The sequence below is a fragment of the Mauremys reevesii genome, linkage group 9 (genome assembly GCF_016161935.1).
Source record: "Mauremys reevesii isolate NIE-2019 linkage group 9, ASM1616193v1, whole genome shotgun sequence".
NCBI lineage: Eukaryota > Metazoa > Chordata > Testudines > Geoemydidae > Mauremys > Mauremys reevesii.
In genome coordinates, this window is record NC_052631.1 from 3,660,846 (window position 1) to 3,678,423 (window position 17,578).

Sequence of the window (17,578 nt, forward strand, 5' to 3'; positions counted from 1 at the left end):
TGTACTTTTAACATTTCCAGCCTTCCTTCTAGCAATCAGCTTTCCTCAGTTTTCATTCATCTGCCGGTCTTTCTCTCTCACACACACAGACCACAGTGCAGAATAGGAAACTATTTATTGTACTTAGTGTAAAGACAATTCAGCCAACTGCATCCGATCTTCAGCAAGATAGTCACGTTACTTGAAACTGGCTCATAATTAACACTATGCAATTCCATCAGTGGAGACTGGTGGCATTTGAAAGTGGATAGAAGAAGGAGAACCAGACACCTCCAGCTAAATTACAACAGTGTCTGGTTCAAATCAGGATAGGCACGGCCCTGAGGGGCTGCCCATTGGATCTGGGAGGTGATTGCTCTCTTTTTTAAAATACAGGATAATGTGGGTAAAAGGGAGCAACTATCAGTAGGGCCCTACTAAATTCACAGTCCCTTTGGTCGATTTCATGGTCATAGGATTTTAAAAATTGTAAATGTCATGATTTCAGCTATTTAAATCTGAAATTTCACGGTGTTGTAATTGTAGGGGTCCTGGAGAGAGAGAGAGGTGTGTGTGTGTGTGTGTGTGTGTGTGTCGGGGGGGGGGGTCACAAGGTTATTGTAGGGGGGGTTGCAGTCCTGCTACCCGTACTTCTGCACTGCTCCAGGCAATGGGCTGCCTTCAGAGCTGGGCAGCTGGAGAGCAGCAGCTGCTGGCTGGGATCCCAGCTCTGAAGGCAGAGCCACTGCCAGCAGCAGCACAGAAGGAAGGATGGCATGGTACGGTACTGCCACCCTTACTTCTGCACTGCTGCCTGCAGAGCTGGGCCCTCGGTCAGCAGCCACCACTATCCAGCCACCCAGCTCTGAAGGCAGCAGCGCAGAAGTAGGGATGGCACGGTATGGTACTGCCACCCTTACTTCTGCGCTGCTGCTGGCGGGGCGCTGCCTTCAGAGCTGGGCGCCCAGCCAACAGTCGCCGCTCTCCAGCCGCCTATCTCTGAAGGCAGTGGAGAAGTAAGGGTGGCAATACCACGAGCCCTCTGAAATAACCTTGCGATCCCCTGCAACTCCCCTTTGGGACAGGACCCCCAGTTTGAGAAACGCTGGTTCCCCTCATTAAATCAGTATAGTAAAGGGTAGAAGCACACAAAAGACCAGATTTCAGGGGGGGAGACCAAATTTCATGGTCCGTGACGTGTTTTTCATGAACGTGAATGTGGTAGGGCCCAAACTATCAGCTATTGTGGACTAAAGACCAATGGACTATCCATCCCAAAGAATAACAGGATTAAGGAAGAGGAACTTTATTTGCAATAAAAACCACACCCAGTTAAATAATGGGTGTATTGGGGCAGGGAGAGGCACAGTATACACCAGTGTACGTAGTGTAAATGTAACTTCTCAGAAAGCACGATCCAGGCCGAGCAAAGGACTGAGAGCCAGGAATTCTCCCATGATTACCGTGTAGTTTATGTCCTGGATGTATGGTTAATAGATAGCGTCTAGTTCACCAGGTATTTGTAATGCTCTGCTTAGTGTACACAAACACATACACAGTCTAGACCAGTGGCTCTCAACCTTCCCAGACTCCTGTACCCCTTTCAGGAGTCTGGTTTGTGTTGCGTACCCCCAAGTTTCACCTCACTTAAAAACTACTTGCCTACAAAATCAAACAAAAATACAAAGGTGTCCCAGCATAATGTTACTGAAAAATTGCTTACTTGCTCATTTTCACCATAGAATTATAAAATAAATCGATTGGAATATAAATTATTGTGCTTACATTTCAGTGTGTAGTATACAGAGCAGTAGAAACAAGTCACTGTCTGTATGAAATTTTAGTTTGCGTTGACTTCGCTGGTGCTTTTTATGTAGCCTGCTGTAAAACTAGGCAAATCTCTAGATGAATCCATGTACGCCCTTGAAGAGCTCTGCGCACCCCCAAGGGTACGCGTACCCTGGTTGAGACCCACCGGCCTATACAGACAAGCTCTGCTGGAATCACTGCACTGTTAAATATTGGACATTGATATGGAATCTTTTGAAGGAAATTCCCAAAGTATTTCACATGCCCTATCCAGAGTGTAGCCCATTCCATGCCCAGGCCCCACCCCTCTGACTTTGTGCAGTTACTTACAACTCGGGAGGGACCTCCCAAGACACTGAAGCCCCTAGAACTACTGAGAGTGCATAAAACTGAGCACTTAGTTGTGTAAGTGTTGTGCGAGCTGAGCTGGCCTGCAGAAAGCTGGGTACTTTGCACTGGTTAATGCAGAGGACCACGCCCAGTGCCTGACCTACAAGTGCTCAGTCACCGCTAGAGTGACCGGATGTCCTGATTTTATAGGGACAATCCCGATTTTTGGGTCTTTTTCTTAGATAGGCTCCTATTACTTGCTGTTTGGTCACCTTAGTCACACCCTCAGCTCATGTTTCCTCTGGAGGCCAAGGAGGCTGTGTTGCACATTGGCAGGTCCCTGTGGGAGAGGCTTATGCTGCTACTGCCTATGTACCGGTGCATTGGCCAAGTAAGATCAGCCTCCAGGTCCCTCTGGTCAGGCCCTTTCCCAAGCAATAAACTCATACAAAAGCCTGAAGGGAAATAATTTGGACGCTGAGCTATAGCCACAAAGCTCCTTTCTGCCTCCTTATCCTGTTGTATACTGTAGCACTCTCTTCTGCCCAGGTGATGGGAACGCCACTTGTCAGGGAAACACAGTGTGGGCTCAGCGGATTGCTCCTGCCGTGTGTTCAGCATTGTCTAGCTCCCCCAGGTCCTGTCCCAGCCAACACTGAGCTCAATACGAAACCCAGAGTGGGTTTCTGAAGGCAGCCTCTTCCCTGTTTGTCCAAGGAGACGTTCTCTAGGCAAGTGTTTCTCAGCCTTTTTGATACAAGGGACCGGTTTGCTGCCTTCCTAAACTGTGTCTGGGAGATCTCAGGGCCTGGTGCTGGTCCATGGACCAGTCGTGGAGAACCCTGCCCCAGGTGACTTACACAGTCCACCCAGCGTGGAACGTTTTTATTTCCCTGCGACTAGCCCCTTTGTGAAGTGGGATGGAATCAGCTTATCCCAAAAGTCCTCCCAAACAAACCTCAAGCTTTGTTTATACAAGTGCTTGAAGTTCTGCAGATTGTACGCTGGTGAGGACACGAGACACTGGAGCACACTGGACAGCAGGTGCTGAGTTGTTGTTATCCCAGGTCACGCAAGGCAGACATTCTCTAAATTCAGGGGCACTGAGCAGGCCAGAGAGACAGGCTGGAGAGATGACATCATGCCCTAGTATAAAGAGGGGACCCACGCCATAAAGGAAGCATGGCAGGTGAAATCATGCTGGCTACATTTGGTTCTTGGCACTGTCACATTATATACGGCCTCAGGGCATTCGGCCTCACACATATAATCTTAGGAGAGGGGGACAGAGTCCCCAGACACAGAACATCCCATATACAACTTATACCGTCCCCTGCTCACAGCTTTCTGACATTGTAAAAGCCTTTGGCTCCCATAGGCACCTGCTTTTCAGAACGTAGCCATGGTTTTCGTCACACAAATTCCTGGCTCCGTAAATTGTTCAGGAAGTTTATTTAACTTCCTCTCTCACATTTGCCTGATCACACTGAATTGTTATAAAAAAAATCATAATGCTGAAAATTCCCATCTCTCAGTAGAAGAGAGAAATTGTAAAACATAGTGTCTTGTCTCCTAGTGCATTATTATTAAAATGCAAAACAAACACCAGCAAAGCAGATGGTACATGCAAGGTCTTGATTCTGTTTCTTGTCATTTTATTCTGTGCAGGGGAGCTGGCTTCTTCCGCTTAGCTGACTTCCCTCCCCCCCACCCCAATGAGCTGAAATCCAATGTGCTTGGGAGGATAAAAACAAACCAACCAAAATAAAATTATTCCCATTAGTTGGTAGATGACAACAGAAAATAAGATGTTACATTTGGTGAGGGCTTCTGAAGGACATCTAGTCCAGCCCCCTGCCTTCACCAGCAGGACCAAGTACTGATTTTGCCCCAGACCCCCCCTCAAGAATTGAGCTTACAACCCTGGGTTTTAACAGGCCAATGCTCAAACCACTGAGCTATCCCCAGGAGAGTTTTCAAGAACTAATTAGCAAGCTACCTGCTACAAACTCTGTCAGTCTACTGCTCTATGCTACCTGAAGTGCTTCCAATTCCTTCACCTCTGCGACTATGCCTGGTAGTATTGTTTGGAGTACTGGACCCCTCTATCACAATGAACCCGTAGACACCTGTAGTATTGCCAACTCTCACAATTTTATGGTGAGTTTCATGATATTTGGTGCTTTTCTTAAAGCACCAGCTCCTGGGATCACGTGAATACATCAGAATCTCAGCTTTGATTTAAAAAAAAAGTTAGTTTCTTGCCTTATGGTGGTGGAGAAAAGCTTGTAAAAGTGAACCAAAAAGGCTCAAAAGTTAAAAGGCAAATGCAAAGAACACCACTTTTTTTTTAGTCTTATGATTTGTAAACTGATCCCATGACTTAAGTGCTTGACTCATGATTTGGGAATGCTTATGGCTGGCAATACTGCAACTAAGACTTCATAGTGGTCACTGAGCTATGCACTACTCAGCAGGGATGGGACCCAGATCTTCCTACTCCAAAAGCACAGGAGCATGCTCCCTACACTACAGGAGAATCACCATTAGCTGTCTAGGATCTATGACACACAGCTGAGTATTTCAAACATGTGATGTTTATATCAACTGCACGTTGCCAACTTCTATTTTGTGCAGTTCTTCAACGTGCTTGTGGCCAGTGCCAGGGCATCTATTGCTGCATCCCAGTGGAAGACGGAGCTTTCCCACAGAGAAGGGTTGTTTTGGTTTTTTAAATTTTAAAGTATTCTTATTTTGCTGTCTAAAATGAGAATATTTAAACACTTGTAATTTAGTTCAGAGTTTTTCCCTACAGGCAGTTGCTCCTCATATGCAGAGGAACCTAACCGAATCCACCTACTAACCATGAATCAGCAATAGTTATAAAGTACCACGTGCGAGGCTCAAGCACCTAATAACAGAGGAGCCCTACATCTTTATGCAAGGAGCTGTTAGAAGTCATAGCAAGAAGGCCAGTGATACAATCAGGTATTTAGAATATACATGAAGTTATAGAGATAAATGACGTAAACAGAAAAAAGAGATGAGTATTAACAACCCTTTATCACTGGAGCTGGGGAAAAAATGAATTTTTTTCTTCCTCATTTTGCAGACTTGTTGATGTGTACTATAGCTGATAAAGAACACTCCAAAACAGCTGCAATTATTATTATAATTGGTACATCAAAAATATTTTCATTTGCATCAGAATTTTTCAGGGGCTTTTTCTGTTGACATTTCAATTAAAACAAACAAATTCATTAAAAAAAAAAATCTAAATGGGAAAAGCGTTGCCCATTTGTCATTGTCAGACAGGAAGGAGAAAGTCAAGCCAGTATTTGGTGCCGGCAATCAATCTGGGCTGAATTCTGCCCCAGGGTGCGGAGTACCTTCCTCCACAAGTACTGCCCACTAATACTTGCCGAGTAAGGTACTGCTAACACAGAGTAAGGGAGGCAGCAGCGGGCGCTTTCTAAGCAAGCGGCATGCAGCCCACACACAAGCCAGTCATTCGCCACCCTGCCTGGTGTGGCATCGTTACACCTGAGGATGTTCTGACGTGACTTGGCCCATCCATGTTCTATTTCCCTGGAAAGCCAGATTCATTTTGTGCTGGTATTTTAGTCTGAGTCCAAGGTCACACACCTGCTGGTTTTCATCTGTGATACGTCACATGCCCAGCTTTCTTCTCCTGGCTTTGGCAAATTCAGGCAGTAATTTGGGCCATGTCTCGTATTTCTTCTAGCCTGAAGAGCCATATGTTAAAGGAAAGACTCCCTTTCGGGATCCCCATTATAGCAGCGGTGCATTCCCCAGCAGCTCCGATTAAAATTCTAAGCGCACGGGACCAGACCTAGAGAAGTATTTGGGCACTTAAAAATGCAGATAGAAGCCTCGTAGGATTTACAAAACGGTTAAGCGAGTTAGGCACCTAACTCTCATTGGCTTCCAATGGGAGTTAGGCACCCGCACCTAAGCGACATTGGTACTTTTGTAAATGGCCCATTCGCCTCCTTCTTTGCCTAAATACATTTGTAAATCGGGCCTGTACTGTTCTGAAGGGACTGAGAGGGTATTTCCAAGAATACAAATATAACATTGAGCACAGGGAAGGTGTGGGTGGGGGGCCAGGAGAAGAACCGTTGTAAAACCTAATACGAATAGAAATGTTTATGGAGCAGAAATTGGGTGGATTCCCCACCTTACTCCAAAGGGCACACAGTGGTCATCCTACAACTCCAGCCCCAAACTGGGCCTTTTCTTTTATTTGCAGCTAAAAAAGACTGATCCAGGGCTGTAAATCATTGTGGCTGAAGAAAGAGGACATGGCAAGTTAACTATTAGCAAATAAATGAGGGATTATATTCACGGCCTTTACCATGAACATCGTGAGCACATCTAAACAGATGAGCCATTGAGTGTCTGGTTCATTAATTTTTTCAGCCTTGCTGGAGGTGGAAAGGTGGGGAAGGATCCCATGAATCAAGGATTCTGTCCCCAGAGCAAAAAGGACCACACTGAAGACTTTATAAATTCTCCATCCATCCCCTTTTAGAGCCAGAAAAAACAGAGACAACAGACAATTCACTTCCACTTTAATCCCTTGAGGAACACAAAAGAGATCTCCAAGCAGACTGGCACCTTCTTACTACATTCTGGGCAGTTCGTGCGAGGTTTTAAGGCAAAAACTTTAAGCACTTTGGCAATGACTATGAAAAATATGTGGTATCCGCCACACAAAAATGTCTCCTTAACAAAGAGAAAAGAGGTCCAGAAAAGGGCAACACAAAACCTGGGTGGGTGGACGGGAAGAGAGAGTGGGGTTTCTATAAACAGAGAAATGTAAAAGGACCAAGATTATTTCAAGGTTTATTCTTCTCAAGAGAAGGAAGGCTCGCAATAATGTCTGGTACAGAGCAGACCGATCCTGTGTTCTGTTGCAGTTTCACAATACAGGAAGAAGGGGGTAACTCAATGAGCAGACGTCAACATTTAAAAAACAATAGTGAAACCTATACAAGAAAACATTGACAGCAGGAGCCTAAAGTTGTCCTGTCACTCATTTGTGTTCCCCCTTTGTTAGGGCATCTCAGCAACACACTGATTTTTATCGGTTCTTAGAGTGGCCAATTGAAACAGGTTTTGCTGGACTCTTTATGCAGTGTACAGTTAACCTGTGGAACTCTCTGCTACAGGGTGTTATCAAGGCAAATAATTTACTGATATAAGGGTCTAAAAAGAGTTAGGACCTGATTTCAAACGTTTTCATCATCCAGGAGCTCCTGTTGTGACACCTATGGCCAAATTTTCACCCGAGTGTAACACACCAAGAGTGAACTCTCATGTAAATCTGGCTGCAGTGGTGGGTGATGTGCCCTGGGAATGTCTGGCCACCCATTAAAGACTCCTACCAAGGGGAACAGCCCCCACAGTTACACTGGCTAGAATACAAACAACAAGGGCTCATAAGTCTTCAGACTCAAGCAATTCCCATGGTGGGTAGCGGGGAAGGGTCAGGAAAACCAGCTCTCCTGCACCCCTCACCTCGGCGGAGCAAGCTCAGTCCAGCTCTGATTGAAGTCACTGGCAGTTTTGGCCAAGGGCTTAAGCAGTAGGTGACCACATAGCAAAGTGTGAAAAATCAGGACACTTTTTTTCGGGCGTGGGAGGGATACAGTTGCATATATAAGACAAAACCTCTAATATCGGGACATCTGATCACCCTAGTCACCAGGAGCAGGCACCATCCTCCTTATGTACTTGGAAAGCACCTAGTGCCTAGCAGGTGCTGTCAGACATACATTAATAACAAGTCACGTGTTTTTTTTTCATTTGGGTTTGGTGCTTTCAGTTCAAGCAGGATACCAGACTGGTTAGATGATTGTTCTGCCCTGGCATAGTAGTATGTATGCTAAGGTGAGCAGTAAGGAGTACAACTGTCTACAAGCAAGAAATCTGTGGAACCAGATTAACCCTGGCTGCCAGAGTGAGGTATTGATTTTGTTTTCAGATACTATGTTTAAATATTATTCTGACAACAGTTCATCATCATATCACCCAGCTTGTCTTAAATAGAAATAGGAGCGACTTGTACCAGAATTACTACAGGCAGGGCCAGATTTAGGGCCAGGTGACTGCCTGGGGTGCCAGGCTTGGGGGGCGCTGGGCTAGGAGTGCTGTTTTTGTTGTTAGCAAATTTATCGTCTCATATGACAGGAATAAATCATTCATGCAAATCGTGCATCGGAGGGCTTGGCTACACTTGCAAATTTGCAGCGCTGCAGCAGGGTGCAAAACACCACACTGCAAATGCAGGGGCGGGCGCCAGTAGTAGCCAAGCCCCAGCAGCAGCGCCAGCAGCGCTGAGCGCTGCCCCCCAGCTCCACCCAGAGACAGAGAGGAGAGACTGGGCTGGAGGAGAGTTTTCTCCCTGGCGCTGGGGCTTGCTTGCAAAGCGCGCGCTCAAAGCGCGGCGCTGCGCTGCTGCTTTGCTGGCAAGTGCAGCCCCCAAAGTCAAGAAACAGGCTACAAAGGCAATACAAAATAAGATAGTCAAAAGTTTAACAAATTGAGGGGAAGGGCACTGAAGACGCTTCTTGCCTGGGGCATCATTTGGTCTAGGGCCAGCCCTGACTATGGGTCCACTGAATGAATAACTTTCCTTTTGATTCACAGCTGGACAAGGGACGCAGCACACATCTCTGTGCTGTGCATAACTCTCAGCTGTCCCTGATTACAAGGTGGGGCCTGCATTTCTGACCCAAGTGGGCCTCCTTCCTACACAGACATAGAAATCGCTGTTTTATTACCCACGGTGAATAATAATGAGCACTTACATATAGGGCTTTTCACCTGCCAAGTACCTTATAAGCATTAACTTTCACAACACTTCTATTTGGCAAACATGTATAGGAACATTGTTTTCTTATTCCACGCGTGAGGGAGTTACGGCAGAGAAGTTAAGCTACTTGCCCACGCACACACATGACGTAATGATTAGAATTAAATAAAGTTTGCAGATGACACAAAAATTGGGGGCGTGGTAAATAATGAAGAGGACAGGTCACTGATTTGGAGTGATCTGGATTTCTTGATAAACTGGGGGCAGGCAAACAATATGGGGTTTAATATGGCTAAATGTAAATGTGTACAGCTGGGAACAAAGAACGTAGGCCATGCTTACAGGACTCTATCCTGGGAGACAGCGACTCTGTAAAAGATTTGTGGGTCGTGGTGGATAATCAGCTGAACATGAGATCCCTGTGTGACGCTGTGGCCAAAAGAGCTAATGCGATCCCTGGATGCATAAACTCAAGTAGGAGCAGAGAGGTTATTTCACCGCTGTATTTGGCACTGGCGCAAAAGTGGCTGGAACACTGTGTTCAGTTCTGATGCCCAGAATTCAAGAAGGATGTTGGTAAATTGCAGAGGGTTCAGAGAAGAGCCACAAGAATGATTAAAGGATTAGAAAACCTGCCTCAAGGCGTTCAATCTAGTTAGCTTCATAAAGAGAAGGTGAATGGGTGACTTGATCACAGTCTATAAGCACGTACATGGGGCACAAATATTTAACAATGGGCTCTTCAGTCTAGCCGAGAAAAGTATAACGTGACTCAATGGCTGGAAGTTGAAGCTAGACAAACTCCGACTGGAATGAAGGTGCACATTTTTGACAGTGAGAGTAATTTAGCATTGGAGCAATTTACCAAGGGTTGTGGTGGATTCTCTACCCCCGATCAATTTAAAGATTGGATGTTTTTCTAAAAGCTCTGCCCTAGGAATTATTGTGGGATGTTCTCTGGTCTGTGTTCTACAGGGAGTCAGACTAGATGATCACAACGGACCCTTCTATGAATCTAAGAAACTCAGGAGTTTTGGTTACCAGCCTTATGCTGAGACCACATCTCTCCAATAATTGAAATCCATGAACCTAAGTCACGGTCACTCATTTAAAAGAAGCTATTAAAACTCTTCTGCCTCATTCTCCCATGCACCCTAACAAATTTCTGGAAGGAGATTTTTCCATTAATCTCTTTTTAAAAAAAAGTCAACATTTATCTGTATTTTGGTCAAAGAAGACTGTGACCAAGCCTAAGAAACCATATTTCTGACATAGACTCCACAGGGGTTAGAAGTTATCAATGAGATTCAAGGACTGTTTCTCAAGCCCAAGCAATTAGTGAGAGTTTTAGAAGGGTGGGCTCTAAGCCAATCAGCAGTGTTATTTATATGGCCTGAAATTAAAGAAGAAAGAGCAGTTTGTAGGTGAGTCCATTCATGTTAATGGAATTACACCAAGGATGTGTTTGCCCCAGTAAATACCTACAAAACGCCAGCAATTAGAAACTTTGAGACAACAGATTTTGCACTCACATGAGCGAAGAGGGAGCCAGATGTGAGGACAGGCAGGATGTTAATCTGTTTCTCCTAACAGGTGCGTCTCTTACAAAGAAAAACGTAATCCAAAGGGAGCAGAGTTTCTAGGTAAAGTACAGTCTAATGACCGTCATTTCCAAAACCATGAGTGACTTATCTGTAAACATCACTCCCCCATCTAGACTTAAGCTGAAAAAAGTGGCTTGGAGAGAAGGACTAATTATATAGCTCCAAGCATTGGGACTTTGATCATAATTACAGTGCCTTCCTGGTTTTACATTAGTAGCTTTCAACTGCAGCTAGGCAGACACTTCTTGAAAGGTGGAGCCCCCATCTATTTTAGAGAAGTAGATTATCTGATGACTCACAACTATTGTAGGTTTTCTATAGTACTTGTTACTAGTATATCTAAGGTCCTGATCCAGGAAGGTACTTAAGAATATGTGTAATTTTATGGACAAGTAGTTCCATGGACTACAATGAGTAGATAGATCACTGAGGCTAATCATGTGCTTAAAGTTATGCATGTGGTTAAGTACCTTGGATCTGGGCCAGAGAGCTGAACTACCTTTAGAACTAATGAATGACTCTTTCTAGAGCTTCTCTTGGAATATAACAAACATGGAACCCTTGCTTTTATTTTATTGTTTGAATTAATTGGTTTTGACGTTAACCTGCCATTGGGGTCTCATCCTTTTGAGGAAAAACGTGAAACAACTTAGCCACATGCCTCTTCTGCTCACTGCTCCTTTTGCAGCCTGCTTACATGCTCTACCTTGGACGTCTTCACTATTGCACAGGGAATAATCCAGTCAAATGGTCCATTTCTTTATCCAGGCCATGAGCTCAGGTCACGGAGCACTGAAGTGCTCATGGCAATATATTCTGCTTCACAAGGCAGGTCCATATGCTGCAGCTAGCCCAGCTCATCTCTGCTATTGTGACCCACGAGTGCTCTCGGTTTCACCTGCCGCATTTAGCAAGTGGTAAATGGCCTCAGAAGTGTTGTGAGATGGGTACTTGCCCTGAGCTAGCTGCAAGGGCGTCAGGAAGGTAGGACAGGAAGCAGAGTGATCTAGGACAGCCAGCGCTGAACTGGGCAATCAGAGGGCTCGGGAGGTCTATTCCAGGCTCTGCCACTGACTGTATGACCTTTGGCACATCCCCTCACTAACCTGTGCCACAATCGCCCCGCCTTGAGGGCTTAGAAACCTATGGACAACAAGTGCTATATGTGAGTATTATTAATGAAATAACTGTTAATGTTACAGGGCCCCATTCTACTCACCTGCTGGCCCAGGAAACTCCATGGGGCTCATCTCACATCATCGGCCTTTCAATCTCCCTTGTAATACTGAAGAGGTTTGGGGACAGCATCATGGAAAGACATGGAGGAAAACTCTAAAAGCCACAATTCTTAGCGCTCAATGGCAAAGGGAAGCGTAAAACCCGCAGAGCACTTTCCCTGCCACTACCCCCAGCCCCTGGGAACACATTGGCCAGGCACACCAGAATCAGCACGGAACTTCTCTCCTGGAGGGAGCCCGTGGACACGTGGCTGAAACATCACCCAGGAACAAGGAGGTTGGGTTTAAGAAAATGCCCTAAATCAAAGTGAGAAACAGCTCTAATTGCGGCAGGATTTGCATACTTAGCACTAAATATGTTAATTAAAAAAAGGGGTGGGGGGGTCCATGACTTAGAGCTAGTTGCAACTTGGAACTTCCATTCGGGGGGAAATTCTGACATTTTGAAATTTCCCTTCATCACAAATCAGAATGAAAGTTCCCCCGGATTTCATTTAGGAAATATCAAAACAGTGATATTGAAGCATCATCTCATTTCAATGCAGTTAAAATGCTTCCTTCCAACTTTCTCATTTTGGTTTTCTACTGGGTATTACATAAATAATATCATCCTCATATAAAGGTCAAAAAGAATCATTTTGACCTTATCCAAAGGAAACGTTTAATAACAGATACTTCCTGTGAAACATTTCAATTTCATAAGCAGCATTTTCCAACAGAAAACTTCCATTGGAAAAATCCCAAACAGCTTCCCTATGAAAGATCCTGTTACATCCTCTTACCCACAGGATCAGCACAGCTCAGGCAGTAGCAAGGATTCACCAAGGGCAAGTCATGCCTGACTAACCTAATTGCCTTCATGTTGGGGATTGGTCCTGCTTTGAGCAGGGGGTGGGACTAGATGACCTCTTGAGGTCCCTTCCAACCCTGCTATGATCCTAAGATAAGCGTGCCCACTCAGAGTTCAGTTAACCTGCCTTGCCCCTTGTGGAGGAATGAGAAGGAAAAAGATGTAGACCCTGGCTTCTCTGCCAAGCCTGCCAACAGAGGGGCCAATGGTAGGGGTGGCTTTTATAAGGCAGACTTGGAACCCTAGGAACTGGACTGAGCTCACCTCTCATTCCATGCAAATAGCCATGAGATGGTTACGACCTGTGGGCATTACTCACCTGGGCTGGACTTGAGCCGGGGACCTGATATCAAAGGCTGTCAAACATTACCAGTCCCAAATCACTCTGCACCCTCCTCCCACACTATTATACATGTATCTGCAAAAATTCAGTGTGACCATAAGGCGCAAAGCTTGGACCACAAGCTATAGACAAAGGATTTACTTTTAAATAGATTTTTAAGGCCAGAAGGGGCCATTATGACAGACTGACTTCCTGGATACACAGGCCAGAGAACTTCACTCAGTGAAGCCCTGAATTTCTGCTTGAACTACAGCATACATCTTAGAAAGAGGTTCATTCTTGATTTCAAGATTTTCAGAGATGGAGAATTCACCACATCTGTAGGCAAGTTGTTTCAGAGATTAATTACCCTCACTTTTAAATATTTGCTCCTGATTTCTACTCTGAATTTGGTCAGCCTTGCTTTCCAGGCACTGGATCTCCTTCTGCCTTTGTCTGATAGATTAAAGAGCTCTTTGCGACCATCAGAAATCTTCTCCCCGTGTAGGTATTCTCACTGTATTTCTTTCACACCAAGCACAGCCTCATTGAGGTCAGTTGGATTGCACCGATTTCATGGAGATCAGAATTTGGCGGAGTTTGTCTCAAGAGCAATACAACTTCTGTTGTGGAAGGTTTCACAGGGGAAACCAATACCCTCCTGCTATGTTCCACATTCCCCAATGAAGGCAGCGTAGCCAAGGAGTGCTTGCTATTTCTCACCACCAGCCCTCCTCCTTCCCCCAAACCTCAGGCTCTCTCTCTCCCCCTGCCAGTTTTCCACACTGTCCACAGGGCTCATCACATGGGGCAAGCCCTGGGTACGTATCAGCGTGGAGCAGGGGAAGAGAAACACATTATGGCAAATCTTGTTAATGAAAAAGAGATCACAAAGCTTCTATAATCCCCTGGGTTATGTGATAGTAACCAAGCACTTACTTAAACAGACAGCCCTGCAACATAAGCAGCCTTCATTAGGCAAAGCGCTGAAGGATGAGTTAACCCTGGAGTATCTGGCCAACAGGCTCTCATAATCCAGACAGAAGCTATCCTTCAAGGAGTGTCTCCACAAGAGATCACAATGAAAGGACTTCACCTCTCCTCGCTTTATGACTGGAAAAATACCGTCTGCATGTCATTTGCATGTTCAAATATAGCAAGCGCCTGTTAGAAGAAACAAACAATCTGATACCCCATTCTGTGACCTGCTTTTTTATCATCTGGAAAGCTATAAAACACTTAACAACACTAAAAAGAAGAGTTGTTGTTAAGCCACAATGTTCACTATTAAGCAGCGCACACAAATATTCTTTGGAAATGACTATCTCAGCAAGGGAGCAAAAAACTTCTACAGTTCGGATCTTTTCCACAATTTACTTGATTCATTTTTTAAATACCCAGAACTCAAGGTATTCTACTAATGCTTATGTTCTGTCCAGGAGCCTTTTCATTTAAAAAGTACTTTTGACACTTCTCAAAGCACAGTAATAGTCTAACCCCAAGCGCAAGGCAAAAATATTGTTGGCTTTCACATTATTTATCAGATATCTTTTCTGTAGCCAAAGAGGAAAGGGGAGATATTTTAAACGGATGCCTATAATTAAACAATAACCAGTTAGAAAGCCAAAAATAATAATCAGCTTCACCAAGCATGAAGCGAGTGGCACATTTTTCCCCCATGCAGCCCAGCTGCCACTGCATGCTAGCAGAAAAGATAATAATTACACAAGGCACTCGGATCAAATCTGTGATAGGAGAAACTTATGTCACACTCCAACTCACCGCTGCATGCAGGGATCAGGGTAATATTGCAAGGTGGCGTATGGTGCAGGTTCAAAATTCATTTCCTCCGATCCCTCTTCGGGGATAAACAAAACAAAACAAATAAATATATATAAAGCCAGCAGGCTAAACGCAATAAGGTCAAGTGATACAAGAGATAGAACTTTAGAGACTTATTTTACACTTGCAAATGGGTGGGGTCTTCCAGGGGCTTGGCCAATGGGATTCATCAAGTGACCTGAGCATCACAGTCACTCCTTACCAGCTGGGCATCTTCTGCAGAGATATTTCCCCCTCCTCTCTACATCCTTAATAATATTTGGTGCACATCGGCCACACTTGTTGTTGGGAACTCATCTCGGGCATCTCTGAACTTCTGAGCTCGCTGGCCATTGGTTGCCTTCCATGGTGACCTCAGAGTTTAATTTTGGCAGCTCTGGGATTTTGCAAACCGCTGTACTCGTGGGTCAAATTTGCCTCCAAATGGCCAGAGTTTCCTGTGCTGGTGCTGCGCCTGCACTGACTCTGATCTTGCTCCGAGTGCTTTCATGGCCACTTCTGGGGCTAACACATTTACAGAGTTGCCTAGGGGAATTTTCATGTCAGTCTCTCTCTGCAGTTAAACTGTCCGTTGTGGTCACGGTTTCAAAAGCTGAACGACCGAAAACCCAGGGAAATTCCTCAATTAAATTTAACTCTGAACTCTTGCTCCTTTACCCCACCAAAAGAAAAATGAAACCAAATTTTCAATTTTTCTCTAGAATTCTTTTCCTGTTTTTAAAAAGGAATTTTTAAAATCCCAGTGTGTTTTTATAGTTCTTATAACTCTCCCACGCAGAGTGGCAACATACTTGGATACTTAAAAACAAAAACAAACAAAAAAAAACTCGCTCAGGAAGGAATTAAAGAATAAATCCATTTATTTTCCAGGCTGTTACAAGCAGCTGGAAACAGCAGCAAAGTCAAGTCCACAGGAGGAAATTAGCCTTGATAAGGGAAAAGATAAAAAGCAGGTTGATCCCCATCAAGAAAAACAAAACAAGCTTTTATTTTTCACCACCAGGAAACGAACCAGGGAAACAACCTGCTCTGTTGCCACTGCTTCACCCCCTCCGTGTCTCGCTCAAATAGTGCATGCTGTAAACCTATCCCGGTTTTGTGGTTTTGGAGAATGAATGAAATATGAATCAGGAGCTAAATTAAAATGGATTCCAGCAGGAAAAAATAGCGTCCACGTATCTATCCACCAACAGGATTGCATCTTCAAGCAGAAGGGGGAGGGGGAGCCGACCCTCAACTCACCTACCCACAATGCACCTGCAAGGTGCTGATGTCAGCACAAATGCCAACCTCATGAGCCAAAGCCAGGAGCCCTCTTCAGAGGAAGAGGGCTGGGCTTTTATTTTTCCTCGTAGGAAATTTTGGTTGGAAGCGTGTCATGTGGAAACATTTTCTTTGCTGTCTGTGCCAGGGAAGCTATTTAAAACTTGACAGTCTCCACCCACACTCAGCCTGATAGTTCCTAACATCTGTGAATTGTGAATCCTGTAAACTTGCAGCCCTGAGCCCTGGCCAAGTCCAGGCAGCTTACACTGCAATATGTGGCGTTCACGGAGAAAGAGGGGATTGGTACTTAATTCTAGAAACTGAAGTCAAGGGCTCTGTCCCTGTCAGACATAAGGCCGTCTACAAGACCTGCTCAGAGGATGAGAGTCTGTTACAGTCTCAGCTACAGAGCCTGGCACTTTAGCTGAAGCTGCAGAGACTCATGCTCCTGGTATTGGCCAAGATGGTGGCCATCCCAAATGGACGGAATGCAAATCAGATATTCCTTAAATTGTAATTCACACTGAAAACATTCCCACTGTTGCAAGATAAATAATTGTAAGAAGTGCGACAAGATCTTAAAAGGTCCAGGAACACGGTTCTGTATCTCATCTGAAAGACAGCAACTAGTGATTGCATCCCTTTTAGAAACTTTCTAGGACTTTTCCTTAGGGATCTGAACTAGTGCCTTGCACCTTAGAGCCTGGCCCATGAATGATTCGGAACCCTCATGGCTACAGCCGGAGAGACTCGCAAAGGTTCAGAGTTTTGTGAATTTTGGATCAACGTCCAAAATCTGGATGCTTCTTCCAATCTAGCCAAACCTTTTTGCCTACAGAACAGGTCCGGAACAGTTTGTCCCATGCACTTTGGATGCTTCTACTCCAGTCCTGGCTGGGAGATGGAAGTGTAGACCACCCCTGTGGACGAAGTGATCTGTACCTTGACCACCTGGTGAGATTCTCCATGGCCTTCCCCCTCCTCTGACAGCTAATGCTCGTTCCTGAAGGCAGAGCTGCTCGGCTTGTGGAATTCACACAGTGGCTGTTAGATCTCGTGATGGAATTTTTTCCCTCTCCGCTCAGTTCTATTAGGTGAACCACATGGAGCCCCTCGCTCTGGGTGAGCTAGTTACAGGTGCTGTGCTAAGCATCTCAGCTGGAAGTCGCTCCTCACATATACTCTGCAGTGGAAATCTGAGGTAGAAAGAGAGACTCCCACCCGCTGCGTTGCCAGCACCCTTTCCCACATAGCTGGGAGGTTCCCCAGGCTGAATGACATCCAGCCAACATACTTATCCTTCCTTGAAGAAAATCTGTTGGATAGAGGGGGAGAAAAAGGCTCAGATTGAGCAGCAAAGAATTCAGATGCGGGGCAGCTGCCCATTTTGTGGATGGTAAATTTCACCATGGCAGGCTGGAATTAAAGAGGCAGTTGTGACGAGGGTAAAACTCAGTGGCAGCACCTCTGGAGGGTAGAAGAGCCGGCGATATCCCA

The 17,578-nt window shown here is 45.1% G+C and overlaps 1 protein-coding gene across 5 annotated transcripts in view; it reads right to left on the reverse strand.

Annotated features, from left to right (window-relative positions):
* The window catches only part of TP63 (tumor protein p63), a 205,385-nt gene that overhangs the window by 118,311 nt on the left and 69,496 nt on the right, over window positions 1-17,578 (reverse strand). The window contains exon 1 of one of the 5 annotated variants that reach the window (XM_039488796.1): window positions 14,756-14,831. The exons of 3 other annotated variants lie outside the window; for them this stretch is intronic. In XM_039488796.1, the coding sequence (XP_039344730.1) occupies window positions 14,756-14,817 (62 nt within the window). In that variant the 5' untranslated portion in view covers window positions 14,818-14,831. Of the gene's footprint in view, window positions 1-14,755; window positions 14,832-17,578 lie in introns of those variants that run through there. One more of the 5 variants, XM_039488795.1, reaches the window with a different exon arrangement.